At 42.6% G+C, this 13,027-nt stretch overlaps 1 protein-coding gene across 9 annotated transcripts in view; it reads left to right on the forward strand.

Annotated features, from left to right (window-relative positions):
• Positions 1–13,027, forward strand: part of DENND1A (DENN domain containing 1A) — a 547,848-nt gene that overhangs the window by 331,163 nt on the left and 203,658 nt on the right. For all 9 annotated transcript variants that reach the window (XM_028493529.2, XM_028493534.2, XM_028493531.2 and 6 more), the window contains one exon: positions 12,201–12,246. In XM_028493529.2, coding sequence (XP_028349330.1) covers positions 12,201–12,246 — 46 coding nt within the window. The remainder of the gene's footprint in view (positions 1–12,200; positions 12,247–13,027) is intronic.

Here is a 13,027-nt window from a genome sequence, read left to right on the forward strand (position 1 = left end):
TGCTGATGAAAGTCAGTGTTCCCTTTCATAATAATAATCACCATCTATCGAGTACAGCGTGCAAGTCAAGCTCTTTATAAACATTATTGCAAATCTTTAAAATCAAACTGTAAGGTAAATACTAGCTCCATTGTATAGGTTAGAAAATTGAAGCTCAGAGGGGTTTAGTGACTTACCCACCATGACACAACTAAGAAGTGGTAGAGCCTGCGCTTGAAATCCAAGGCCATCTCATATTAAAGCGTTCCTTAGTAATATCCTTTAAAGAATTATGGAATAAGTTGTACCTATCACCAAGATTTTGTGAAAAAACTCCTTTACATCGGCTTTTTGATGACTTGCTAATAATTGTGGACTTACGTTATCATTCATTATTATTCATTCATTCAACAAATATTTATAGAGCACTTAATATGTACCAGGCACTATGCTATGCTATGCTAATTAAATGTTGCTAATAAAAGGTCCCAGTAGAAGCCATATGGTATTTCCCATGTAAATACCTTTTTCTCCCTACTCCTTCAGAAGTAGTCCTAAATGAGGACCACAGATCAGTTCCCAAATTGAATTGTATATTTGGGTTATTCTGGACACCTGTTAACATATTTTCAAATATGTGATAAAATATTTCCAAGGCAGATCAGGGCAAGTTCATATTTTACCCCAAAAAAGGCAGCCAGGCCAAGAGCCAAGTTAGTAGCTAACTCCTGATGTTCTCTGAGGGCATGGTTGAACCGAAAAGTTAAATCAAGTGTGTACAATTAAGGTTTGGATTTTGTATCTGACTTTGTAAAATACCTCATATTTTCTGACATTTCTAGGTGCCTCTGGAATCCATTCTTCCACCCAGAGTGGAAGATTCTCTGTGAGACAGATTCTCTGTGAGACGTACTAGTTCTAGGCTCTTTATCTGTGCTGTATGTGGGGTTCTGAATCAACCCCCACAGGCTGCATCGTGTATTCCATCTAGGATTTTTAGCAAACAGTCGTAATATGCCTTTTCACAGGGTGCATAGTCCATGTGGGTGATGGGGCATCAGTCCAGACACAGCTGTGAAGTGACAGCTGGATGATCAGAGCTGGGTCCATTCTAATCTTTGTCTTCGCTGATGCCATGAAATTTTGCACAGGGAATAGATTGATGCTAAAGTAAGTGGGATTGTTGATATTCTTGGTGGCAGTGATAGAAATCAACAAAGTGTGGTGTGGTAGAAACAGAAAAACCCGGCTTTGGTTCTGGCTTCCCCATTTACTAGTTTTGAGGTCGCTGAACACTTCTGAGCCTGTTTTCTCTTCTGTTGAATGTGAATAGTAATAGCTACTGATAAAAAGCAGGTGTTCCATAAATAGTAGGTACTATTTTTGTTATTACTGACTATGTGTATGTATTTGTAGTCAATATATATTAATGTGTATGTGTTTGTATATGTGTATATATATATATATATATAAATGATCCAACAATCTTACTGACTATGTGTATGTATTTGTAGTCAATATATATTAATGTGTATGTGTTTGTATATGTGTATATATATATATATATAAATGATCCAACAATCCAATTCAAGTTCACAAGACCCAGGTAGGATGGAAGTGGATTAGGTAGACACGTATGACCGAAATTCTTTTCTATTTATCAAACTCTGGGCTGTGCAAGTTGTGTTCAAGATTGAACTCTAACACATAAGTAAAAACTGTGTCGTTTCCATTTTGCAGCAAGTATTTATGAGTGCCTTTTATGTCCCTGGCATTGGGCATAGGGAGATAGGAGGTTATATCTTATAGATGGTTCTGGATCTGAGGAAACACTGCTTCACAAAAGAACTCAGGTGTCCAGGCAAGAGTTGGGAGGTTGTTTTTTTTTTTTTAAGCTAAGAGGCATCAAGGGGCCATGATAGGTCCATTGCTCTGGGGGTACAACCACTGCAACAGGAGCTCATCTGGGAAGGTAGGAGGGGATAAGGACCAGGATTTCAGTTTCAGACAGAAGGAGGAGGGAAGTTGGGTCTGTGCTGGGCCTGATGGTTAGAAAGTGCACAATGTGTGTTGGTTGAACAAAGTGAAATTATAGATTCCTGGGTAAATCCTTTAGTAAGATTTGGCTGAACTTGACCTTGAGGTTTGAGCAGAGAGGGTAAGGAGTAGAAAATAATTCAGGCTTGGAAGTCAAAGCTCTGGGTCCAAATCCTGGCTCTGGTCCTACTGAATTTATGTCTTTGGGTGAATCACACAGTCTCTCTTTCCTCATCCAAAGAATATAGCTAAAAATACAGTTCTCCATAAAGAGCCTGGCATCAAGTAGGCACCTAAAAGGAAGTTGTTAGGTGATGACAGTCACTGAGCCCTATACTGAGATGCACCTTCATTTCCTTCAGCAGCACCTAAAACTGAAAATGCCAAGAGCCTTTGGAGGAAGCTTTGGACAATTTCTGAGTAAACTGTCTCCCTGGTGGAAAAATGGGAGAGAGAAGAGATGGCTCTTTGCATTATCTATGCTGTGGATTCTGTAGGAATCTATATCTATACTATATAGGTTCTATAGGAAAACTGCCTTTTCAAGTTCTCCATTTGATTTTTAAAAATTGAAATGTAATTCATGTACCCTAAAATTCATCCTTTTAAAAGTGTACAATTCAGTGGTTTTTAGTATATTCACAAGGTTGTGCAGCCATCACCACTATCTAATTCCAGATCCTTTAGGTTGTTCATACCTAATTTTTATTGTGGTTAGTAAGGTAATCCACCCTTATTAGTTAAAATAATACTTTTTAACCTTACAGAAGTATATATAGCAAAAAGCAGAAGTCCTATAAAAATGAGTAGTCTGTGTAGAGGCTGGCATCAGACCCTTAATCTGATCCCTCCAAGGTGCCCCTGCTGGCACAGGTGCCGGGAGTGCAGTGTGTGACGATGCTCATCCAGCCTCAGCATTGACATTCCCGTGAGGGTGCTGAGGCTCGCAGGGTCAGAGAAGACATAGTGTCCCTTTACCATGGGAGTGACCCTTCCGCAGTCAGGGATGGTGGTTGTGGGCTCGCCCACCCATCCTTCAGGGAGCTCTCCTGACTGCAGCCCACCGCCCCATGGTGCTTCACATCCTTTGCTGCAGCATCTACCTCTGAGTGTCTGGACCCACACTGCCAGTCCCACCTTCCCAGTCCCCTTTCTGCTGCCTGATGTGGGAAGGGGCAGCAGCCTGCCTCCCTTGCCCCAGTTTCTGCCTGGCCTCCATGGGACATAGCTGGCTCTTATCTGTTCTTATATGACCAAGCCTTGGCCTGGTTTTCCATTTCTTGTGACACATCCTGTATGTAATTCCTCACTCCTCCCTGACCTGGAGCCTGTCTTGAATCCAACACTTAGAAAACTCTGGAATTTCTAAGACATAGTGTAGTGGTCCCTGCAGCAAAGACATTCTACATATGTTCATGGTCACCAGTAGAGCAGGAGCCACAGACCATGTAATGTCATCCTCAGAGAAGCTTCAGCTCTGGAGGAGGTTACCTTGTGGCAGGGATTTGGGGGTGTGTCGCTACCTCTCCCACAACGAGGATCCATGAAGCACCAGTGTAGTGCTAGGCTCAGAGTTCTCTCTCAACAAATGTGGGTTTGTCTTCCCTGTGAATATTTGAAAGACTGAGAGAGTAGGCTAAGAAGGTAATTGGACGCTATGCACCTTGGCATGTGACGTATCTTAGTCCTGGAAAAACAAGAGATTTTTTTCCCCCTTGTTACCACTTGGGTTTTCAACGTTTACACTCTTTTTTGGGGTTACTTTCTCTTGGTTTATTTATCCATAAACCTCTTTTTCTCTTCTTATTTCTTCTGTACATCATTCTTTCCTGGATTTCTACGCGGGTCTCATGGGTTGCTGGTGGCTCAAACCTGAGACTTCCTTTTGCGACCTGGCTCTGGCTATTAACGGTTCTCACTGAACTCTCTGGGGCGATAGAGAGCCCTGTCTCCTGACCTTTCCTCTGTGATTAACTTCTCCTGCTGCAGTGGTCTTAGCCATGGAGCCCTTCCTGATGTTTTCCAAGTCTGTCTCCTTCCGGTAGACTGAGGAGGCATAAAAGGGCGGACTACTCTAGGCTTTGATGTTGACCTCTCTGGGTTTTTGTCCAGGCGTTATCTTTATAACTCATGTGTTTGTTTCGGTTGGGTTTGGTGGCTTGGAGCGCTTTCCCAACCCCCAAGGTTACCCCAGGAAGCCACAGGGCCACACTCAGGAGGGCATCGTCCCCCCTCCCCACTTTCACCATCAGCTCAGATACACACGTGTCTCGCATTAGCAGGCCATTTCCAGTGACCAGCACCGCGCGCCCAGCTCCTCCACTGCTGTGAGCCCCGTGCTCTGGCCGCCGAAACCACAGATGGAAAAGAGGCAGCCTGTGCCGCCTCTCCTCATCTGGGGCCGCTCCTGTCCTCGTACGTGGGGATCCTCATTCTCTGCTATTGCTCATAAATCAGGGAGGGCCGGTTGGAAACCAGGCAAGAAGTTAAATACTTTTTCCCCTAAGAAAACCTCGATTAACTAATGGCATTCGCACCCCTTCTACCTTTCAAGTCATATTTTCTGCCTCTCACCAGCTGTGACCTTTGTCAAGTCACTTAACCTCTTGGAGCCATGGGTTCCTATGTGAATTACGGAGATCAGCCTTTCGAGATTGCTGTGGGAATGAGATGAGGTCATCTTAGGTCCGCCCCACAGCACTTTGTAAGTCTCCTCGCGGCAGCCTACACTCATACAAGAATATGCTTATTGGCTGCCCGCTATTAATTGTAATCTCCAAATAGGTAGGGACCAGAACTATTTTTTCTCTCCTCTGTCCTCAGCCCAAGGTGGTGCCCAACACGTAGTAATATTTACTGACTGACTGACCGGCACACGGAAAACACTGAGCACGTAGTAAATGCACCATAAGTTGTTAGTTTTCTCTCTTTCCCCTCCCCGGTTGCCTTTTTAAAATGGAAGCTCCTGAGTGACTAGTTTATTTTTCTCTATGGACACCGTGAATCACATTACAATCCTGTTTCCCTGTTTGGGTTGGCAGCTGGAGGACTCAGAGCCAAACTTGTGGCTATCCCAGCAGGTGTGCAGAACCTCACAACACACATTGAAGTACTCACCTCACTCCGGCTTATGTTTTTTCCCTTTGCCCCTATTTTTTTCCCCATTTTTGCTGCTGTATTGAACATATTTCTATAAACTGCCTTAAATTCTATTTAGAACAAGAAAGGGTGTCAATTCATTTAAGCTAGTTGGCAAATGTAGTTTTATTCTAGCTACAAAATGTCCACTTGCTATTTTATTTTTCAGCTGTAATTATCAAATACCCATTTTTTTTCTTAAGTGTAATATAATGGTTAAGTGTAACATAATGGTTAAGATAAAGTTAATGTAAAGCAACAGTAGTGTAAGAGACTCTGAAGTAGGAGGATGTGGGCTGGAATCACCATTAACTGTGACCATGGGCAAGTTTCTGAAAATCCCTTTTTTAATCTATAAAATGGATGGTATAAATTGGATTATTTGAGGATTAAATGAGATAAGGGCTCCCGCACAGCCCTTGGTATTTGGTGAGCACTCAGCACATACCCGCCTCTTTATTCCTCCTGCTCTGCACACAGCCCCACCATAGACTCTAGGGAATCAGAAACAAAGTTTGGTTCTCCTGTGACTGACAGTCTGGAATAACCATACAAATTAGCGCGTGCTTTATGCCAAATGGGCAACCCAGACAAAAGCCTCTGAATAGGGAGGTGTTAGCAACCCCGGCGTGATCTGAGAAGTGGTGCTTGGCGGACAGCACAGGTTCAGTAGGACTTAGAGGAGGCGGGGACTGGGGCCCACAGGGACACTCGTGGCTCAGCTCAGAGGCAAGTTGGGGTTCCTGTGGTGAGGGGCTGGCCGGAGTCTTGGACAGAACATGGAGGGGCCCGGGACTTGGCACAGCTGCTGGCGGGCCCCCTGGAGCAGGTTAGAGAAAACCTCCGAACCTCCTTCCACTTTTCTTCCACAGCCGGGCACGTGCTGGGCTCCTGAGAAGCAGTGAGCTTGCTCTTTCTCAGTGTGACAGACTTGGGTTCTAGTCTCAGGGCTGCTGTGTGACCTCAGTGAGTTGTTGAGCTTCCCAGCCCTCGTTTCCTCATCTGTATGGGGGGCGGTGGTGGTACCTACCTCATACCGTTGTCCTGAGGGTCCAGTGAGCAAGTGCCTGTCTAAGCCCTTAGCCTAGTGCTGGCTATGGCAAGTGCACCATGAACAACACTGGCTCTTCCTGGCTCCCTGTGCGACGCTGGCCATCGCATTAGCCTGCGGCCCATCTGTCTGGTCACTTTCAGGAAGATGAAGACTAGGATTATCTGTGTTCTCCAACAAGGTGTGTTGTATGGTCTTTGTTCGCTTTCTTTCCCCCGTTCTGTTGTCCTTTAACCTCTCTAGCAATGCCAGGCTTCGTTATTTCAGAGCAGAATTTTAAACTGTAAGAAAAACTGTGTTTACACGTTTGTTTCTTTTCAAAAAAGAAGGAGGGGAGGGAGGGAAGGAGAGAGGAGGGAGGAAGGAAGGAAGGAAGGAAGGAAGGAAGGAAGGAAGGAAGGGAGGGAGGGAGGGAGGGAGGAAGGGAGGGAGGAAGGAAGGGAGGGAGGAAGGAAGGGAGGGAGGAAGGAAGGAAGGAAGGAAGGAAGGAAGGAAAGAAAGCTCAAATGAGTAAGACCAAGAGTTTTCCTTTCCTTTAAAGACAGTGAACTGAGGAAAGACTCGTGGGCTCCCTTTGCAGATCTGGGTATATGGCTAAAAAGGTGGAGTGCCTCTGAGAGGCGAGATGGGTGCTGTGATGTGTACACTGTAATGCTCACTGTGCTTTAATATGGGAAAAGAAAAAGAGTAGACCTTCCAAACCCCTGAGTAGCTCTATGCTATATCCTTACTGAGGTCAAAGAGCTGTTGCTCCTGGGGAGGTGGGGGTGGGGGCCCTCCTACCTCTCTCCACATCTCATCTCCCCTCCCCTCCCCTCCCCTCCCCTCCCCTCCTCTCCCTCTTTGTCTTGGGAAGCTGCCTTTTATATATTTGAGCAGCCAGTGTTCCTTTATTTCACCTGACTCTTTTCCAATTAGTAGCCGCTCACCTCAGGGGAACATAATTAAAAGGGCTCTAGTTATCTGGGGGAAAGGAATTAACAAATTCAGAAAGTGCAGTAATAATGAACGGGGACTATAGGATCATTAATAAGTCTGCAGTATCCATATTCATGCCTGTCCATTGCTAGGAATGAGCTCATGCTGCAGGACTTACCTATAAGAGCAGTGCTCTGCATTGCAGGTCTGGAGTTGGTGAGAGGATTGGGTGAATAGCCCCCTTGGTTTTCCAGCACGCCTTTTCTTTTGGCTTAAGTTCTGAGTATGTGCTGTGGGACAGTATAGGCTTTCAGTCCAACAGCCTGACTTTGAATTACAGCTTCACTCTAGCTTTGTGACCCTGGGGCAAGTTACTTCACCTTTCCAAGCCTGTTTCCCAATCTGAAAATGTGGATAGTTGTGATACCTTGCAGAGTTGCCTTGAGAATTATGTATAAGTGATGCACAAAAGCACCTGGGTTATAGTAGCTCAATTGATATTAGTTCCTTTTCCCCTTAAGAGGATTCAAAGTAAACATACCTTTCAGGTAAAGGTCATTATATTGTCACTGCCTTGACACTAGCAATATAACCCCTCTCCTTTTCAGGGGAGAAGGAAGAAAGAATAGCTTTTACTCTTCCAAGATGACAGTGATGAAGTCAGATAGTGCCGTAATTCCCAGAGAACAAAGGCCTAGGGCAGAAACACCCTATCCCGCTACTCAGAGATGTACAGTGGCATCCCACAATCGCCGTCAGCCATGGCGCAGTTGTGACACACACGGTTGTGATGGCCCGCCTATGCGTGAACTTGGTCGTAGCTGTTAATATTATCACCCCTTTAATTATGTGCACTGTTGGTTCTGCACATGTTGTGTCTAATTGCCATTTAAAATGTCTTCCAAATTGCAGTCAGATTCAGCATTGAAATGTAAAGTCAGTGTGAATGTTGAAAGGCACCAGAGCAGAGAAGCATGGTGTTCATTTACTATTGGTGAAACAGATATTTGCATTGATATTTTCTTGATAAGCAATAAACAAGTTCTTTCTGGGACCTAACAAATGAAGATAGCTTCTAGATAAAGTATTATGTTTTGTTACTGAGATACCTTGGAAAAAACATGGGCATTGATGACTCTGAATCAGAAAATGATTCAGAAGAGTCAGGTTCTTAATGTGAAGTTTTTTAGGACTAGCTTAACCAATTTTTTGCTATATTTTCTTTTTAAGAAAGTGTGATGAGTGGTTTTACAAATTTGTCATTCTGTGTGATAAGCAAGTAATGAGTCATAGTTTACTTGGTGGTTTTTGCATTTTAGGTGGTACATAAAATCAAATTTAAATGTTACCCTCTGAAGAAAGTGATAAACAACCCTACTGAACTCAGTAAGTAGACAAGTGACAAGGGAGTGTGCTTGGGGTCAGAAACTCACGTATAGAGGTGATGCATGTCAGACACCTCACACTCATCACGGAGTCTCGACTGTCCTCACCAACACTTTGCCAGGTATCCTTCAGAACCAGGGAAGGAACAAGAAACCATTCTTTGGGCTCTAAGAGAATGGGTCCAGTCATACCAGCCATGCCAGGGCTGTGAAGAGAAGCCACTTGGACATAATAGCTTACTGAGCCTACCATGTGCTGCTCCTGTGCTAGGCACTTCATGGGTTCTCTCTAATCCTTACAACAATCTTGAAAGATTTCCACTGGGGCTGGTACTGCCCTTTTAAAAGACACTTTGCCAAGATATAACAAAAGATATTAAAAACAGTCCTGCCCTTTGACTTGGTAATTCCGTATTTGGGAATTCATGCACATGAAGTTGTTCATTTTCATTACGATGTTACTTAGAGTGAAAAGTTGGAAGTGGCTTAATGTCTAACTCTAGCAGTAGGGTTCAGCAAATTAAGGGACATCCATACTTGGTTGAATATTACATAGTCTTTAAAATAATCACAAAGGTTACAGTATAATATGGGAAATGTTAATGTAGCCAATGAGAAAACAATAAAATATATGTACTCTATAATTTCAAAGATACTTTTAAATATTAATGTTAATGTTGGAGGAGAATAATACAAAAATAAAAGTAGTTGTGATAAGATGACTTGATCATGGATGAGTGTCCCCCCCCCCGTCCCCAAATTTCTCTTTACAGCAACAACAAAAAACAAACAAAAGAGAATGATTCAGTAGGTGCAAAAACTATTGAGGTATATTGAGAATACAAATTGTTTTCAGAATGCAGGTAGAATTACCCAGTTACATATTTGCTACATTGAGATGTTAAGGAGTCTCTGGGGTTTCTTTTTTTCCTCTCTCCCTCTCCCCACTTGAAATTTGTAATCAGTGTATTTGCAGAGCAAAAATGCAGTAGATTCAGGGATACATTTGAGGTTTTGTAAGCAAATGATGACACAGTAAAAGGTATTTGTCCAAATTTGCATTCATACAAAACATGGTGTGCTATGATTTCAGAATAAATGTGTTTTAAATATTTTCTAAATACAGACCTGTTGCAGCCCTAAGTTGGCTAAGAAACTACATTTCTATGACAGGCCATAATTACTCTTTGGTAAATTATTGGACTTAAATTAAAAAATTTTTTTTAAAGCCTACCTAATGGTACCTGAAGAGTGAGTCTCACTTTGTCCCTTTCTACATCTGCCATCACTTCTAAGACTCCTTTTTACTCTCTTTCATTGATTTTTATTGCAGGGCGAAAGGGCATGGCATTAAAACCTACATATTTAAAATTCTAGAAATTTTTTTTTTCAGATAAGAGCCTATAGTCTCAGATAAGAGCCTAAATTATACAGAGGCTTTTGCTGTAGGTATTTATTTTTACCTTTTTCTCACAGTTGTTTGAATGTCCTTTTCTATACATTAATTCATCTGTTGGAATTTCAGTTCTGAAATTCTAATTAAAACTCAGGGTCATTTGTCACATGCATGACAGTGCTGGTAGGAGCTGGGAAAGTTTATAAGATTTGGTTAAATATTATGGATTTGAGTTTTCTCCCTTCTATGTGTTTGGCTGTACTTCTGGACACATTAATAAGTGGCCATTTTTCTGGAATTCTGTACTCTTCCTGCTTCCTTTCATTACATTAGGCAAGGTTCCACTAGATGAGGCATTTGCAGTCTTAAGACTTCCTGCCAGGGTTCAGACTTTGTATTTTTGACATTGAAGCTGTCGTGTTCCTGAAGCTACTTAATTAGAAACACATTCATTTCAGTGTACACTGGAGAAAGCTTGGACAGCAGAGCCAGGCACACTGGGAAGTTTGAGCATTTGTGTAGCTGGCAGCTAAACTAATGGTTTACAGTTTAAGGGGAAAAAATATCGTAGGGCATTTCCTTGCCCCTAGAAGCGAAGGGAAGCTGAATGTGCACAGCAGATACCCTTTTTAAAAAGGAGAGAATAAGAAGAAGAAAGGAAAGACAACTCCACTTTCACTGCAGTTTTGTGTCTAAGTCTTTCCTTGGCTATTATCAAATACAAAAATCTTCTAGAAGAATAGTTGCCAAACTGTGCTGCTAATATTCAAGACTGTTTTACAGGCTCCCAAGATATATTTACTGCAGAGGTCTGTAGTAAGGAGAACATTTTATATTCTGGGGAAGGATTTTTGCTTGAAGAATTTTATTTGTTGAATGGTAATGAGGGAATTGTGCTCTTTCTTATTTTTAAATGTTTGAGCAATTTTAAAATGCACATATGATGTTTAAAAAACCTTCGTTGCCCATCCATTGCTTTCAGGATAAAGCCTAAACTCCTCAGCACTCAGTGGAAAGCAAACCTCTCCTTTTTCATTTCTTACCACTCCTCATTTCCCTACCCTGTCCCCAAGAAAGCCACCCTCCTAGGTCCACTTTCATGCCACCAGCTGCCCGGGAGGAAAGGTACCTGGGCACCTCAAGTCTGAGCCAGGTATCTTTCCACTGGGCTCATAAGATACCTTTTTGTACCTTTCTCAGGATGTATCACATGCTGGAGAGACAGATGGAAACATTGTCAATGTCTCGCTTCCTCTCTACTCCTTGACCTCCCTACCTGCAGGAAAAACACTGGGTGGGAGGCGGGCCTGGGGATTTTAGGTCCAATATTACAAAGTCAGTGTGGCACGGAGGAAGGTTTGGAGTCAAATCCTAGCGTTGCTGCTTGTTTTATGGCATTAGAGAAGTGATTTAAGCTCTCTGGGCCTATTTCCTCCTCTGTAAAATGGGTACAATACCTACCTTGTGAGGTTGTGTGGGTTAGGAAAGATGAATTTCAAGTTCCTTGTATAATGGCGAGCCCATTTATCATTGGTAAGTAGCATCATAATGATAATTTATGTGTGTGCCCCTGAAACCGAAGGAGGTCAATCCATAATGCCCAGGTTTTAAAGCCCCTGGAGTTGGGTTCGCATCTCCTGCTCAGTCACTAACTAAGGGAACCCATTGCTCTGGGAATGAAGCAGTTGGAAGGGGCTTTTTGAATTACAGTGTCATCAGATGGTATGTGTCCACTTGGGGTAGAGATGCTTGCTGGCTTTGAGGCACTTTGTCCAGTCAGAATGGACAGTTAGATCACATCTCTTGATGGCAGGAGGAAACAGCAAATAAAAAATCATTCCTCTTTGAAGCACACCATGCCCTCCATCTGACATTGTTGCCTGCTTTTTCTGTTGTAATCATGGCAACAGTGGTTCCCATTTGTACCAGGAACTGTACTAATCACTCGACATATATTTTCTCATTCTGATAGCAAGCTGCCAGTTAGATTCCAAAGTGCCATTTTAAAGATAAGGCAACTGAGGCTATGCAATCGCATGGCTGCTATTTAGGGACTAACGCCAAGGTCAGTGGTCTTCCCACCACCCATGCTTTTAAGGCTGCCCGCATTTTGAAATTCTTCCGAAGTTTCTAGGCTTGGGAACAAAATGTCACATTAGGATTTTTGTTGTGAAAGGAAATGGAACTGTGCATACGTTTATTAAAACAGTTTTTCTCCAAATAGTGAACCATGTGTAATTTTCTGTCAGAAGCAACAGACATTAAAGCAGCTGTGTGTCTCTGTTTCTCTTCACAGCGCTCCCATGCCCTACCTCATAGGAGTCCATTTAAGTTTAATGGAGGTAAGTTGGCTCCTCTCCTCCCCAGGTATCTCTGCTTGCGGTTGTGTTTTGCTATGTGGCAATGGAAAAGACGCAGTCTCTGGATTCACAGCTCTACACACGGGAGCGTGTCAGAGCAACGCCTCATGCACAGAGCTGAGCGTTCAGCTTAGACCCTTTCCACTGGGCTCTTGTTTCCAGTGTTCTTCCACTTTGTTTGGAGATTGTCAATTTTCATGGGTGAGGGAGTGAGGTTCAAAGAGGCAGGAGGAAAGGGTTCTTTAAGGGTTTGAACGAGGGAAGGGAAATGGTTCACTTTTCAAAATGATGTTTATTCTGAAACACTGCAACAATATTATATTACATTTTTTCTCTGTAGAAAATGTGGTATAGAAAATATACAGAAGTATAAATAGGAAAATTAAAATTATCCACAATACCATTACTCCAGATTCAACCACTGTTAGCATTTTATTTTTCTTCATCCTTGTCTTTATTCTGTGCATATATATTTTGTATAAATGTACTTCACTGATATGGTATAGAATTTTATGCCTTTATTTCATTTACTGTTATGGCTTGGGGATTTCTACATGTTTTTGTCTACTCTCAGTAATAATTTTTAATTTGCTACCAGTCCTTCCACTGTTTGGATATGCCACACCTTAGCCATTTTCCTATTGCTGTTGGACACCTAACACTGTTTATAATTTTTCACTATTATAAATAGCATTTCAGTGAACATCTTTATGCATGAGGCTTAATCTGCATCTTGACTTACTTCCTTAGCGTAGAACCCCTA

The sequence above is a fragment of the Physeter macrocephalus genome, chromosome 9, assembly GCF_002837175.3.
Source record: "Physeter macrocephalus isolate SW-GA chromosome 9, ASM283717v5, whole genome shotgun sequence".
Classification (NCBI taxonomy): Eukaryota; Metazoa; Chordata; class Mammalia; order Artiodactyla; family Physeteridae; genus Physeter; species Physeter macrocephalus.